This window comes from Podarcis tiliguerta, assembly GCF_965153285.1.
Source record: "Podarcis tiliguerta genome assembly, chromosome: 2".
NCBI classification, from domain to species: Eukaryota; Metazoa; Chordata; class Lepidosauria; order Squamata; family Lacertidae; genus Podarcis; species Podarcis tiliguerta.
This window is the reverse complement of record NC_139535.1, coordinates 57,092,441-57,109,195: the sequence shown is the minus strand read 5'-3', so window position 1 is coordinate 57,109,195 and position 16,755 is coordinate 57,092,441. Positions and strand designations below refer to the sequence as shown.

The 16,755-nt window shown below is 44.1% G+C and overlaps 1 protein-coding gene across 3 annotated transcripts in view; it reads right to left on the bottom strand.

Annotated features, from left to right (window-relative positions):
- Positions 1 to 16,755, bottom strand: part of RNF145 (ring finger protein 145) — a 58,450-nt gene that overhangs the window by 36,477 nt on the left and 5,218 nt on the right. For all 3 annotated transcript variants that reach the window (XM_083422896.1, XM_083422895.1, XM_083422894.1), the window contains exon 2: positions 3,757 to 3,970. In XM_083422896.1, the coding sequence (XP_083279022.1) occupies positions 3,757 to 3,940 (184 nt within the window). In that variant the 5' untranslated portion in view covers positions 3,941 to 3,970. The remainder of the gene's footprint in view (positions 1 to 3,756; positions 3,971 to 16,755) is intronic.

The window sequence follows — 16,755 nt, the reverse complement described above, 5'->3', positions numbered from 1 at the left end:
TCATTTTGTCCTTGCATTTAAAAAAAAATGTTGCTTCACTGTATTCTCTTTTCCCATTCAGATTCTTCCCCCCACGCCACTCATGGTGGTATAAATGGTTCTTCCCCCATCCCCCAATTTTGTTCTCACAACAACTCTATGAGGTTGAAGCTGAGAAAAAGCAAGTAGCTCAAAATCACCCACCAAGTTTCACGAGAGATTGGGGAGTTGAACTCAGGGCTCCCAAGTCCTAACACTTGTAAGCACCCTTTATCTATACAAAATCAACTCGGCCTGCTCCTACAATAGCTTACAACTGTACTGTCTTACAATTACCTAGATATAAACAGTCAGAAGTCAACTAACTATCCATTTTGGTGTGGAGTGGGGTTTGGGCTGTTTTTCTTAAGTATATTTTCTCCATAGCTCTGCAAGCCGTACGCCCAGCTTCCGCAAGTCAAAAAGACAGGTTGCAGGCTGTAATCTGTGGTGAAAATCAGTATGCTGCAGGCAGTAGACATGTACGCAGATCATTATCACCCCACCTGCAATCATAGGATTAAAACGAAACTACTACTAGCGCAAACAAAGCAACACTTTTCACATGTACTCTTAAGAGGGCAGCATGAGCAACTGGCAATAGCTGGACTTCCTTTATTTTCTGGGACAGGTTTCACAAGGAAGGATTGCCAAGCACAATGGAAGAAGTGTATGCCAACAATCCTCTGGAAAGCCCCAACCTGGTTCACCCAGAAACCCAATATGCAGCTCAGAAGCACCAATCTATAACGAACCCCATTCTCACAAATATGGCTAAGGCAGCAACATTATGAACTCTTTATACATCTCTGTAGCTGTCAGAGGGGGCGCTTTCTCCCAAGTCCATAAAGCGTAACAATTTATCTGACCATTACATCTGGTTGTGTCACGCTGACTTTGGCATTCTTACTAGGAATAGCCAGTGGTTGCATTAGGCTGAAGAATCAGAGACCTCCCACATATCAGCCTTAGAAAATGCCAGAGGGATAAACTGTGTAAAGCAGCTCAAAAGGAAAGTGCCTCTATTTCTTTGCATAGATCTAAAATACGGTAGGTCCATTATCTGAAAGTACCATTGCTGGAGCTAAAAGCAGGTCTGGGTCTGGTTAGCACCTGGATGGGCAATTGCTCAGTAACCCTATGTACACAGTCCTGAGCTCTACTAAAGAAAGGTAGGATTATCAGTGAATTAAAGGAATTTACTTATTTTTCCTATCTAGCATCAGCTTAGCATCTGCACTACAAGATATCTTATTATATCTACATACAGTGGTGCCCCGCAAGACGAATGCCTCGCAAGACGGAAAACCCGCTAGACGAAAGGGTTTTCCGTTTTGGAGGTGCTTCGCAAAACGAATTTGCTATGGGCTTGCTTCGCAAGACGAAAATGTCTTGCGATTCCTGGGTTCCCCCCCCTCCCCCCCTTTTTCCCAAGCCCCTAAGCCGCTTAACAGCTGTTTGCTAAGCCGCTTAACAGCTGATAGCTAAGCCGCTTAACAGCTGATCTAAGCTGCTTATCAGCTGATCTAAGCCGCTAATAGCCTTTTAGCAGCTAATCCGCTAATCCCTTAAGCCTTTAATAGCCGCTAATAGCCTTTTAGCAGCTAATCCACTAATTCCTTAAGCCTTTAATAGCCGCTAATAGCCGCTAAACCGCTAATAGCGCTAATCCGCTAATGGGCTTGCTTCGCAAGACGAAAAAACCGCAAGACGAAGAGACTCGCGGAACAGATTCTTTTAGTCTTGCGAGGCACCACTGTAATTTTATTTGTAACATATGGGGGAGGGAGAGAGTACATACATAAAAGACATCATGTGGCAAAGGTTATTATTTAAAAATCTAGACCACTTATGACAGTTTACAAACATCAATATGAATGACCATCCAACCAATGAAATCATTTATACTAAAATCAAATAGCAGCGACGACCCCTCTCTCAGTCAAATATTTCTCGAACTTATGAAACGTCCTTTCTTGCTGCTTAATATCCTCCAGGGGTGAGCAGTGCAGTCAACATGGTCTGAAATATCTGAATCTGAATCTCTGCTTGTTTTATACTAATAAAAACAAGGGCATGGTACTAGCATAAATGAAAGTATTTTCCCCTTTGATGTGTTGGGAAGTAAGGCAATGAATCTGACTTGATGGTACAGTAGGATTACAAGATACAGTGGACCCTCAGGTTATGTGCCGCTCTGGATACATAATCTTCGGGTTGTGAAAGCGGCAAACCCAGAAGTGTATTCTTCCGGGTTTCGCCACTTGCACATGCGCAGAAGTGCTCTGTGTGCCGCGCGCGACCACAGAAGCGGTGCCCCTGGTTATGGATTTTTGGGGGTGCACACGGACCCCCCAAATGAATTACATTCATAACCAGAGGGTCCACTGTACGTTAAAAAGAGCTCAGTCAGTTAAAACATAATTATTTTAAAAACAACAACAACCAACAACAACAGACCAAGTATCCGTTGTTCAGCTCTTCCATCAAGCTAGATGGTGAACAAAGCAAACATAATTTACATTCTCTCACACACAATTACAATCATTGGTGGGGTGGGGGGCAGTGGGTTATGCCTCTTCTGTGTCCCCATCACCATTTCCACACAGTGAAGGGGGAAGGTCTGTTCTCCACGTTCAGGCTCCTCTGCATGATTTAGAACCCTGACACAGTCAGGGGAAGTGCCTGAGTAGGGCTAGTGTATTTCTGATACACAGATACGAAGTGTGCCAGAGTTTACAAAATGCACACGTGGCTCCATCACTTGTCAAACGAACTATCCTATGGGACCACCTTGCCCGGCAACTGCACTCCTCAGATGGGGCATGAGAGTATCACACGCCCCAGAGGTGCATGTAGCTTACACTAGAAATCAAGCTTTAAGTGTTATGGCCCCAGCCCTCTGGAATCAATTATCCGCTTAAATGAGGCACCTAATGTCACAATGTTTTGGAGCTTACTGAAGACATTTTTACTAAAGAAGGCTTCCCCCGAGGGGTGACCCAGTCACTTATGGAATATTAATTGCATATGTGGACGTTTGTATTGTATTTGTATTGTACGTTTACAACACTATTATACCACTTTAAATGTCCTATCTTTCCCCAAGGAATCCTGGGAACAGGCGTTTGCTAAGGGTGCTAAGAGTTGTTAGGAGACCTCCTATTTCCCTCACAGAACTGTAATTTTTAGAGTGGTTTGACCATCAGTCCTTCTTCCCAGGAAACCCTGGGAATTGGGAGGCAGCCATGACTGTGCTCTTGCACCTGGTCCAGAAGGTGCAGCCGGTGCAAAATGCAGCTCCCAGGAACATCCAGGTTGACACATACTATATTGGTGTGGAAAGATCTGCACTGGCTACTGACCTAAGTTCAAGGTTGTGTTGCTGACACAACTTGGGACCTATACAACTTGGGACCAGGATGCCTAGCAGACTGCCTCCCAATACAGACCGAGTCAATATTTAATACCTTCTGAGGGCACCCTACTGATTTTTCACTTGCTGACAATATGGAAGCGGGCCTTCTGGTGCCAGCACCCACCCTCTGGAATGCCTTCCCTCTGGTAATTCAAGAGCTAGAGGAAGTAATGATTTTAAACGCCTCTTAGCAACTCAAACCTCTCTATTAAGACACTGACTATCATCAGATGCTTTGAATACACTGAGAGAGGTTTTGCTTCAGGCAGAATGCATCACTAGCAGGGAATAAATGCTCTGGCCAGCCAATGCATACTCACCCACATAATGCATATTGAGAGCCAAGTACTTGTACTGGAAGAGGGGGTTGTTGTTGAGGCTACTTCTTTGGATCTGCTGGAAGAAGGAACTGACATCCCATCTGTACAAGACGTCCAAAAGCATGATGCTTGGGACCCGCAAGGCCACATTTAACATTGCTTCCAACTTCTCCTTGGCAGCCATTCTGTTCCTTATCAATGGATGGGTAGCAGACTGTAAAGAGCAAAAGACAGCAAGTTAGGCACACCAAAGGATCCACAGCATTAGAATTTATGAAGCTGTCTTGTGCAGAGTGAGACCACTGGCTTACGTGCCTCGGTACTGTTCACGCAGACTAAGTAGATGGAAGTTTGATGGTAAACATTTTTCACAAAGGTGGGCTACAAATCATAAAAAAGCACCCCCAATTTCACCACAATGCATTAAGCTGCAATGTTTTCACCATTTTGTACTCACTCACATTTATTTTAGATTTGGGGAAAGCTTAACTTCAGATTCAAAATAAACCAGCTACCCTTTAAGTTTGGCCTCTTTTTTACCATTTCAGTTGCTCCATATAAAGTCTTTAAAGCATGTTAAAAGTATTGTTGAAGCAGGATATTTTCTACAGTTTCACATTTTAGTAATGTTTGTATGATTCGTTGGAGCAGGATTGGACAAAAGACCTGCCATAAAATAGGTGAAGTCTTCTAGGCCACTTTTAAAAACAGGGTTTGCTCCTTGTCAAACTTTCCCCCTATTTTAAACAACATTAAAGCCTTCCTTTTTCACACCACCCAAGGCCATGTTGGACGGTGATATGTATGATAAGCAAACACACACTGATCTGGTTGCACATAACAGTAAACCATGGTTTGTATATCAAAAACCAAGGTAAACATGGCTTGTCGACCCCAGGGAATCTAATAAGCCATGGATTGTTTCTGCAAAGCTTGTTTTGTTTCCCAAATGCCTCATGCCTTTGTAGCTTTTTGAGCATCTGTGGTTGTTGGCTAAACAAACCACCAAAGGTGCTCAATTTGCACATAGTGGCGTGCCATTGGCCCATACACTAACTTATCATGGCTTCAAAACATCGTTTGACGGCAATAAACAAAGTATAGTTATGCTTCTGGGCAGCATTCGTACATCACACTAAGCTGTGGGTTGCTGACCTTTTTTGTCTCAAGGGCCACATTCAACATTGGCCAACATACACACCTCAGGGACCACATTCTAGTGCTGGATGTAGCTATCACACGCTATTACCATGTAGACTGACACACAACCAGCTACTGTACTAAGCCATGGTTTAAAAAAACCAACTATGGCTACAAATCTTAGCGATACTGAACACTGGCAGAGACACACACGGAAAGCTGCTGCAGCGATGTCTGCTCATTGAGTCAATTTGAGCTCAGCTGTTATATGACTAAACAACACCCTTTTAACTCAGTCTGGGCATAAAGCCTCAAAACTTTGATCTGTGCTGCATTCTATTTGAACTTTTAAAAATGCAAGTAATGCATCTGATATTTGATGGACTGACCAGAGGTGCTGTGTAGTCACCAAAGCGATGACAGTATGAACTGGGAGAACTGCATAAAGTGCCCTTCTGTCAATGTAGCTTTCAGCGCTCACAGTCACTTACTGTCAACAGATAGGCTCTGTTGTATGAGGAGGACACTGCATTACTGCTCAGTCGGGTGAAGGCTTTCAATTGAGATGTCGGTTAACCCAACGCCTACAAACCTATAATTGCAGTTAAGTCTTTTTCAGCACATAGTTTGCATAGCAGTAGGCTGACTGTACTTGTTTTTTCCTACATAAACCACAGACAGCTAAATGTACCAATTATTCTTAACCAAAGAGAAGACAAAGTAGTAACCAATTAAGCAAGGAGAAAGGTGGCAATGGGAGTTTTCAAAACAATGTAATATCAAGAGACGACACAATATAAAGATGCTAAGCCAGCTTATTTAAGTCATAGATGGTGTACTAAAAAACTATTATTATTGCAATTAATTTATTAACCGCGTTCTAAAGCAGTGTCGCAAAGTGATCTACACATAAGATAATTAAAAGCTAGTGTTCCCATGGTCCACTGACAGACTTTAAATTTACAAATCAAAAGTACACCCTCAGGATCACTGAACATCTAAGGCAGGGATAGCCAACAGGTTTTCCTTCAGATGTCGTTGAACTCCTATCATGCCTGAACATTTGCCTTGCTGCTTGAGGCTGACGGGCATTCTTGTCCAACAGCATCTACAAGGCACTATGTTTGATACCCCTGATCTAAAGGCTTAACTGGTCTGTGTTAAACTGCTTAAAAAATTCTTTGGAAATGTGATGAGGTATGAAAATTATTATAAAATAAATATGTGATCCTAATCACACACAAAGGAAGTGACAGTGGATCAGACCAAGATCCAACTAGCTCAGTATTGTTTATGAATCTGAGGAACCAGTAGGTGGGAGGCAATCCACTGGTAGTTCATGGTCCCTTCTTTCCACCTACCCCTGCTATAGACCCTTTTGGATTGTGGTGTGGATTCTGTTAGCAAAGGACACTGTTGGCACAGTTCTAAGTCCCGCTTACTCTCCTGCAATCCCCTGTTTTCAGAGCACTGTTTTAAAAAACAAGTTCCACTTGGGTGTGGGTGAGTGGACAGTTTGGAAATTATGTGCATGAATACAACAAATGAAAGCTAAACCAGCCATTGGGATTGAATACTTACAAAAGGGAAGAACAAAATCTATGCACGGCATGGATGAGCAACAGGCAAGTGGATAAACTGAGATGTGGAATGGTAATAGTCAGGCCTTATTGCACCAGCCCAAGTTACCATTTCAGTCATAAAAATAATCCAACTGAAAATATGGTTCAAATGAATAGAAGAGATGGGTGTGGAGAAAGAAGATAGCCTACTATCTAATAACACCCATTTATTAAGCCAGTAATTGCAGAATTTTCTCCATTACAATGACGTTTCACATTTCTAAGATCAAGCCTGAAGATTGCTGCCTTTACCACAAAACAGAGCTAAACCAACTCTAACCCTGGATACATTTTAGTAAGGCATGAAGGAATTCTAGCACATCTAACAGATAAGGATTATGTTTTGACAACCTGATTAGCTTATAAAGGTGTCACAGCAATCAAGCAGAAAATAGTGCCATAAAAACAGGATCTCTAACGATGTGTGTGAGTTGATTTTCAAGGCTGAACATCGGTATACATAAGCAGGACCAGGAATTTAGTACAACTGAGGACTAATTAAATCTGCAATAGTCTTGTAATAAAAACAAATAACTCCGAAGGAAACCTTCTTGCAAGAGAGAAATCCATATAAACCAGGTATGACTTAAAAGCATCCATAAAAACTGCAATGTGAGTTAATATTGCCAGAATCAAAGCATCTGACAAGATTGATAGGCTGCCTGATAAGACAAAAACCTCTAAGAAGTTTGCATAAAATACTCACACAGGGCAGGCTACCTGTACAACTCAGAGGCAGCTGCCCACCCACGAAAGGCGGGTAAGGAAAAGGTGGTGATTGCTATGAACACACTTATGTAGCAGGCAGGAGAATCATAGAAGATTGGAGAGAAAGATGAAAGGCAGCAATTTAACACAACAAAACTGAATACATGATGTTATACAACAGCAACACTACTACTGTATCTTGGAACTGTGTGTGTGTGTCTGTGTGTAAAGCATGCAGCTCCTTTAAATGGATTGTGCAAGAAAGCACAGCTGATCTTGCCAACATTTCAACCCGTGTCCACTTCAGTTTTATAAGGCTCGTTAATATCTAGGTTTAGGAAAGGCTTTCCAAAAGAGTTCCATAGATCTGCTTTGGCCTCAGAATACCATTAGAACGGTAGTCCCAGCCACCAAAACATTAATCCACAGCTAGATACACTGTCGTGCCAGTGGTCGGAGAAGAAGAATTGATAAGATGATTCAGATATGACGTCCCCTCAGTTATGAACAACAGTCTATTGTACAGAGCTGCCCGCGATATATAGCTGCATATCGCAAACAAGCGAGAGCACACTCTGCTCGCTCTCAAGACAAGTGCTTTCAAGTATTCTCCTCCCCGGTTTAGTTCAGAAGCCTGGCACATCATGCAAACATACTTCAATAACATCTTGGTAATGTGCGCCCTCTAAAACTCAGAAGGAAGAAGGGCTAATATTAAACACATTCAGTGCCGTGTTTCTAGAAAAAGAGGTGCTGGAACGCACAAGGAAAGCCTGCCTCCCTTGTTCCCTTGTAATGAGGTGCCGGGACTGAGTTCCGGTGAGTTCCAGCTGGAAAAAAAAAAGCCCTGAACATATTGTACGTTGTTTTATCATTTAATACAACTGCCAATCTGGAAATAAAGCTAACACAGAAAGCAATGAGCAGTTATTCTTCCCTTAAGAAAGAATATTGAAAAACCCTTACTACCAGTGTATTATTAATATGTTATAAACATATTTTTATAAAAAAATTAAGCCTACCCTGATTGAACTTCTCTCTTACACAGGCTTTTGTGAACTCACCAAACAGAAACCTGGCCATATCTTGTTGATTCTATGTCAAGATTCTGTTCCAACCTGCAACACCATTTCTTGCAAAATTACTGTATTTTCCCGTGTATAACACAACCCTGTGTTTAAGACGACCCCTATTTTGGGGGACTCCAAATTAAGAAAATTGAGGGAGATTGCCCAGAGTTGTTGAACATTTTGGGGAGGGGGTTGCCCAGATTGCCAAAAATTGCTCAGCAGCCGCCAATCGCCTGCCCAATTGCCACAGCAGCAGCCAATCAACAACAGGGATTGCCACAGACACCAATCACCCAACCAATCACCGCTGACAATCTCCTGCTCGCAGCTGCAACCAATCACCCGTCCCCCCCTCTGCACTATCCAAGTATAAGACGACCCCCAATTTTTAACATTATTTTATAATGAAATAGTTGTCTTATACACAGAAAACTATGGTAATGTACAGTATCTCCCGGTTATACAATCGTACCTTGGGTTTAAGTACTTAATTCGTTCCGGAGGTCTGTTCTTAACCTGAAACTGTTCTTAACCTGAAGCACCACTTTAGTTAATGGGGCCTCCTGCTGCTGCCGCGCCACCGGAGCACGATTTCTGTTCTTATCCTGAAGCAAAATTCTTAATCTGAAGCACTATTTCTGGGTTACCAGAGTCTGTAACCTGAAGTGTATGTAACCTGAAGCGTATGTAACCCGAGGTACCACTGTAGTTTTTCAATAATTTCCCTCCACCTACAGGCCGTATTAACAGCGATAGTACAGCGGACGCTCGGGTTGCGAATGTGATCCATGCGGGATGCACGTTCGCAATCTGCAGCATTCGCAACCCGCAGTGCCGCGTCTGCGCATGCGCGGATTGCGATCCAGCGCGTCTGCGCATGTGCAACCGCTGAAACCCGGAAGTAACCCCTTCCGGTACTTCCAGGTTTCAGCACATCTGTAACCTGAAAAAACGCAACCCGAAGCGTCTGTAACCCGAGGTATGACTGTATTAGAAAAGCCACAACCATTCACTTTAACCAATAAAGTAAAACACTTCTGATTTACAAAACATGAGGAAGTTAAAGCTGCTCATTGCCCTCAAAGTGCAGGAGGAGCATTTGATGAAACAGGCAAGGTCTTTGGAGTTTACGATTACGCAAAGGGAACAAGGGGAGCCAATGGCTTGCGATTCCTGTTCTTCCTAATTGCGGTCTTGTGAGAAACAGCCCTTTTGCCTCTTCCCCAGCAGGGAGAAGATGCCAGCCAAACATTGTCAAAGAAGAGCCAAGAACTTGGAAGGCAAGACAAAGGGAGGGAGAGAGAGAGAGAGAGATTAAAGTCTCTTTTCTTTTTTGTTAAAAAAAAAAGTTTGTTCTTTACAGGCCTGATATTATGCTAATTGAAATGCTTATGGGAACACATAAGACTGTGAAATGAAAATAATTTTTATTTTTAAAATAGTAATTATTGTAGTTTTCAGCAAGAATAGGCAAAGTTTTTTTTTTTATTCACTGCCAAGTTCTTCTCTTCATTGTGAAATATATACGGATCAGCCTATGGTTGCCATTTGTTTTTCTCAAATAAAAAAAATGTAAAACTAAAATAAGATGACTGTAGCGTTGTTGTTTTTTAAAAAAGCAAGTTTTTAAAAGGCAATCATGCTAAGTAGCAGCGGACTAGTTCATGGCGTATTTCGCAATGTTTGGCCATAGTTAAGTAACTACCGTATTTTTCAATGTATAAGACTATGTTTTTTTCTTTTAAAATTATGTTTAAAATTGGGGGTTGTCATGGATAGCGTATAGTGCAGGTTTCGGGCTGCAGGCTGCTGTCCGCAAGCCTTGGGAGCCCAGCGGGAACTTGCGCACCGACCCCTCTCGCTCTCCAGGCTTCAGCGAAAGCCTGCATCGCCCCACAGGACGCACACAGATTTCCCCTTCATTTTTGGAGGGATTGTTAAGGGTTCACATGGAAGAAATCTGTGCAGAAAGGCATGGCATGCAATGTGTTTTGAAAGATATCGACTATTTTGTGTGTGAAGCTGTGGAAAACACAATCTCCAAAAGTATTCCACCGCCCAAGTTAATATAAATTAAGTTCTTAGATACAGCAGCCAAGATTCTATCTACAGAAGGATGCTCTTCTCAGCTTCGTTGGCAAATGGATTAAAAACATGCAGACAATTGCAATAAAAACAGCATGGCACCACCATGAATAAAGATGGTTCAATTTTCAATGCAAGTTTATTGTTCTAGCCAAAGGCCATGGCAAACCCACAGCAAGAGTGGCAATAAAACAATGCAGATCACACATCGAGAATATGAGCCAACATCCATGATGTAAGAGAGGTTATCGGAGACACCAAGAAATTCAAATCCAATTTGATTTCAAATGTATAACCTCTGAATCACCGCAACAATTTATAGTGATTTTATCTAACACTTTTTCCCTCCCCCCCCCTTTTTTTTGCAGCCAGTGCATAGAGGGCCACTCTGCATGTTATGGAGCTATTATTGTCACTCAGAAGAAACCAAACCATTTCTGTACCCCATGACCCTGAGATTAAGAGTCCCACGCTCTACCGACTGAGCTACCCTTAATGTTTTTACTTTACAATCAGTCTGATAATCTTTGAAGAAGATACCAGGCATATACAGGGGAAAATCGGAAAATTAGAATATCATGGAAAAGTTCATTTATTTCAGTAATTCAACTTAAAAGGTGAAACTACCGTATTTTTCGTCCTATAGGACGCACCGGCCCATAGGACGCACCTAGATTTGGGGGGGGGGGGGGAATAAAGGGAAAAAAATTCCCCCCCCCAGGCGCGGGGCTGGGGCGGGGGAAGCCCAAGCTTCCCCCTCTCCCAGCCCCCAGAACGGGACCCAGAGCGATGCCGAAGCTGCGTGCAGCTTTGGCCTCGCTCTGGGAGCTTGCGGGGCTGGGGGAGGGGGAAGCCCTCCGCCAGCCTTCTAACCGATTCGGAGGACAGCGGGAAAGGCGCGCTGCACCTCTCCCGCTGTCCCCCGAGTTTGCGGGGCTGTCGACGGGGAAGAACAGGCTTCTCTCCCCCACCGGCCTTCTAACCAAGTCGGGGGACAGCGGGAAAGGCGCGCTGCGCCTCTCCCGCTGTCCCCCGAGTTTGCGGGGCTGTCGACGGGGAGGAGCAGGCTTCTCCCCCCCCGCCAGCCTTCTAACCAAGTCAGGCTTCTCCCCCCCAGTTTGTGGGGCTGGCGGTGGGGCTCTCCTGAAGCCTGGAGAGCGAGAGGGGTCGGTGTGCACCGACTCCTCTCGCTCTCCAGGCTTCAGCAAAAGCCTGCATTCGCCCCATAGGACGCACACACATTTCCCCTTCATTTTTGGAGGGGGAAAAGTGCGTCCTATAGGGCGAAAAATACAGTAATATATGAGATAGACTCATGACATGCAAAGCGAGATATGTCAAGCCTTTATTTGTTATACAGTGGTACCTTGCAAGATGAATGCCTCGGAAGACGAAAAACTCGCAAGACGAAAGACTTTTTCGTTTTCTGAGTTGCTTCGCAAGACGGATTTCCCTATGGGCTTGCTTCGCAAGACGGAACGTCTTGCGCCTTTTTTTAAAAACCGCCAATGCATTCCTACGGGAAACCGTCAATACGCAGTGGTGCTTCGCAAGACGAAAAAACTCGTAGAACGAGTTAATTTCGTCTTGCGAGGCACCACTGTAATTGTGACAATCATGGCGTACAGCTGATGAAAACCCCAAATTAACAATCTCAGAAAATTAGAATATGAAATGAAATCAGCAGAACAAGGACTGCAAATAGAGCAATATTGGACCTCTGAGAAGTAGAAGCATGCATATGTACTTAGTACTTGGTTTGGGCCCCTTTTGCATCAATTACTGCCTCAATGCGGCGTGGCATGGATGCTATCAGCCTGTGGCACTGCTGAGGTGTTATGGAAGACCAGGAAGCTTCAATAGCAGCCTTCAGCTATTCTGCATTGCTCGATCTTATGTCTCTCATCTTTCTCTTGGCAATACCCCACAGATTCTCTATGGGGTTCAGGTCAGGCGAGTTTGCTGGCCAATGAAGCACAGTAATCCCATGGGCATTGAACCATGTTTTGGTACTTTTGGCAGTGTGGGCAGGTGCCAAAGTCCTGCTGGAAAATGAACTCAACATCCCCATAAAGCTCGTCTGCGGAAGGAAGCATGAAGTACTCCAAAATCTCCTGGTAGATGGCTGCGTTGACCCTGGACTTAATGAAGCACAGTGGACCAACACCAGCTGATGACATGACTCCCCGAATCTCTTTTCTGATGAGAGCAGCTTTTGCATCTCATTTGGAAACCAACGACCCAGAGTCTGGAGGAAGAATGGGGAGGCACACAATGCCAGATGCTTGAAGTCCAGTGTGAAGTTTCCACAGTCTGTGTTGGTTTGGGGAGCCATTTGGCCCCAGTATTAGAAACTGAGATATAAAAGCTAAATGGCACCTAAACCTAGGTTACAGTTGCCAGAACAGAATGTCTAGGCACTTTTTTTTTGTTTCTGTGGAATTTTTAATTATTATTAATTTCAATTCTTTACCACTTTATATTTAAAGGAAAATTCTCAAAGTGGTTTACAACACATTAAAACATCAAATAAAACAAATTCAAGCTTCAAGGAAAATAGTTCAGATCCTTCTCTAAATGACGTTTTGCTTTCCCATATTTATTTATTTATCTATCTATAAGATGCCCCCTATTTTGGGCGCCTCAAAATTTAGAAAATAGGGGGGGCATTGAGCTTTTGGGGAGAATTATTTGGGGGGGATGCCGAAAATCGCTCACCTGCCAGAACGCAGCACACAACCATTCGCGTCGCTTAAAATTGCTGCTTACAATCTCGGGCTCTCTCTTTGTTCCGGCGGGTGAGCGATTTTTGGCATTGGCCGCTTGATTGATTGTGGGGGGGGGGGGAATCCCAAATATCGCTCACCTGCTGGAACGCAGCACACAACCGCTTGTGTCGCAGCTGCCTGATTGCTGCCATTAGCCCTCCTACTTGCCACTCGCATCGCAGAAACCACCTATCAGCTCCCCGATCGCCGCCAGCGGCCACCAATCACGCTCCTGCTTGCTGCGACAGCTGTGGCTGCCAGTGGCAAGCAGGAGGGCTAAAGGCGGTGATCAGGCAGCTGCGACGCGAGCGGTTGTGTGCTGCATTCTGGTGGGTGAGCGATTTTCGGCATCCCCCCCCCCAACAATCAAGCAGCCAATCACCACTTACAATCCGGGCTCGCGCCAAAAAACCATTCACACATCCCTCTTAGCATTACCCGTATATAAGACGAGCGTAAATTTTTGGGTAAAAAAAGCTCATCTTATACATGGAAAAATACAGTATATAGGTGTCCCATAGCAGAAGTACTCTAAGAAAACAGTGTGGTGTAAGACTAGAGTGTCAGACTAGGACCTGGGGGATCAGGGTTCAAATCGCCACTCAGTCATGAAGCTCACTGGGTGACCTTGGCCAGCCTCTGAACCTACCTCACAGGGTTGTTGTAGGGATTAACTGAGGAGGGGGTGAACAATGGACTCCATGGAAGAAGAAGAAGAAGAAGAAGAAGAAGAAGAAGAAGAAGAAGAAGAGGAGGAGGAGGAGGAGGAGGAGGAGGAGTTTGGATTAGATATCCCGTTTTATCACTACCCTAAGGAGTCTCAAAGCGGCTAACATTCTCCTTTCCCTTCCTCCCCCACAACAAACACTCTGTGAGGTGAGTGAAGCTGAGAGACTTCAGAGAAGTGTGACTAGCCCAAGGTCACCCAGCAGCTGCATGTGGAGGAGCAGGGAATCGAAACCAGTTCACCAGATTATGAATCTACCGCTCTTAACCACTACACCACACTGGCTCTCCACACCACACTGGAGAATAAGGTGGGATAGAAATGCAATAAATAAGCTCTTCTGCTTACATTGATACTGAAAATAAAGATTCCGAATTGAGTTTTGATTTGTACGGACAAAAACTCCAAAATCTGCTATCAAAACTTCCTCTGCCAAACCAAGGTACGGTAATCAAGTCCCCACTTCCTCGGCCCTTTTTAAATTTCTTAATTTAGCTGGCTCACTAAAAGAGTTACAACCCTGTAAAAGGGGGTGGGTGGGTTAAGTTTGTGCAACCAAGTCCCTTGCAAACATATTGTATCAAATTGCTGAAGCATACAAATAAAATCCTAATCTGCCTTTTTATTATCCCAACACGCCAGGTTGCACTAAAGATTGCTAAGCCCTTTCTGGATGTTTTATAGTCAGTTATGGTATCTTAGAGAAGAGCTAAAGGTATCATAATTTGCTATTCTATAGTTACCCCTACGCCTGGGCTTACCTTGAGCATTTATTAATGGATAATCCCTTTGATTTCTGCAAAACAGATGGCTAGCAGGGTAGGAGTTTGGAGCTTCAAACCTGGAAATGTTTATTCCAACATCTACATTTAGGCTAATATTATGAAGTTTCCCGTCTTGTCTACTGTAGCATATCTATATATAATTAGGATAGGGTGACAAAGGCGGGAATCTTATGGCTTGAGAACTTCCAGCACCTTCCTCTCAAGTTGCCTTTTCCAGACTGCAATTCCCTTTCTCTAGTACAGGGAATGAATATCTAACTTGCCATTAGAATGGATGGGTGCAGAGGCTTCCTTGGACAACTTTTTAATTCAAGTAACAGCTTTCTGTCAGCAAACATATGAATTAGAGACCAAACTTTATCCCACACATCTCAATCCTGAAAGATTAATGCGACACTGCCCACCTGGTTACAGTTAAGACAGGTATTCACAATTGACAGGCCCGAGGCAGAGGGCACTTGCTCAGGCTGCCCACAGTCATGACCCATCCAGCCTCAGCATATTTGTGGAGTTTCCTAGGGGCTCCAGAGAATGGGGGAAAGGCTCTTCCCCACTCACAGCTCTTTCTTCACCCTGTCCTCTCTTCCTCCTCCAGCTGCTTTTCCATGCCTGCTTGAATTTCAGTTCAGATTCTGTTTTCACTATTCTGCTGGATTTCTTCACTGACCAGTTATGAACATCTGTGGAACATCTGGGGGCCTCTTTCTAGAAGAATCATCACTGGAAATATGACTTTCCCACTCATTCACTACCTTTTCAAGTGTGCATCACCCGCTGCCTTTTCCTCCTGTCTTTGCTTAGACCTATCCGCATCTTCATGTACCTCCAAACTATCACCAACTTCAGTTTCTTGTCTGGTAGGTCTCAACTGTGTCAGAATTCCTGCCTCTACTAACCCAACTAGTGCACCAATTATGACATTCAAACCTTTCTCAGTGCAACAATTCTGCTCAATATTCCCTCTACTGTTTATTTTATCAAGAGACATTGGTCACATCAAAGTTCCCACAGTGCAGCTGTTTTAAAGCAGGCATTATGTGGAAACTCAATGGAACCTTGCCCAGTATTCTTGCCACTGCATTTTGGACATTTTTGAGCTGTCTTCAAGGGCAGCCCCATCTAGAACATATTGAATAATGAAATCTGGACATTTCTAGAGCATGGAGAACAGCAGCCATGTCATTTCTGTCTAAAAGGGGCCACAACTGGCATTCACAGCCACCAAGGATGAGCCTTCAGTGCTGAATCTAGCAGCACTCCCAGACTGCAGACCTCTTCCTTCAAGGGGAGAACAATCACAACCAGGACAGGAGGTTCCTACCTCCTGGACATGAGAACTTGGCACCCATAACATCTCTGTCCTTTCAGGATTCAACTTCAGTTTGCAGGGCCACATCCAGCCTATCACCACCTCCAAGCATCATTACAACACCTCAATAGCCTCTCCGGATTCAGATGGAACAGAGATGCAGAGCTGGATGTCACCGGCATATTGATTCTCACCAAATCTGGTGACAGCTCCCATAGGCTTCATATAGTTAAATCGCATGAGGGACAAGATGGAACCTCAGCGGATGCCATAGGACAGCTCCCAGGGTGCTGAACAGCAGCTTCCCACAACTACTTTCTGGAAATGGCCCCGGAGGTATGAGCGGAACCACGGAAACACAGTGCCCTCAACCCTCATCTCCCTGAGACGATCCAGAAGGATACAATGGTCAACAGTCTCAAAAGCTGTCAAGAGATTGAAGAGAACAAGCAGGGTCACACTCCTTCCATCTCTCCCATCAACCAGTGAGACTGAGATAGTTTCTGTGCCATGACCAGGCCTGAAGCCTAAGTAACCAGTTTCTGCAAGCATGCCTGAAGCTGGACCACCATCACCTTCTGGAAGAGATGGGCCATTGGCCTGATTCAGCAGGCTCATCTTATGTTCAATAAATAATGAAAAGCAACTTTGAAGTGGCTGGCAATCTAGAGAAGGCACTTTAGCAATCTGAAAGCTCCTGCTTTGACCATGCCTTGCCAAGTGAGTGAAAAAATGACAGGTCTCCAGGGACAGTACCCTGACACCTTCCTTCCAGTGAAAAGAAG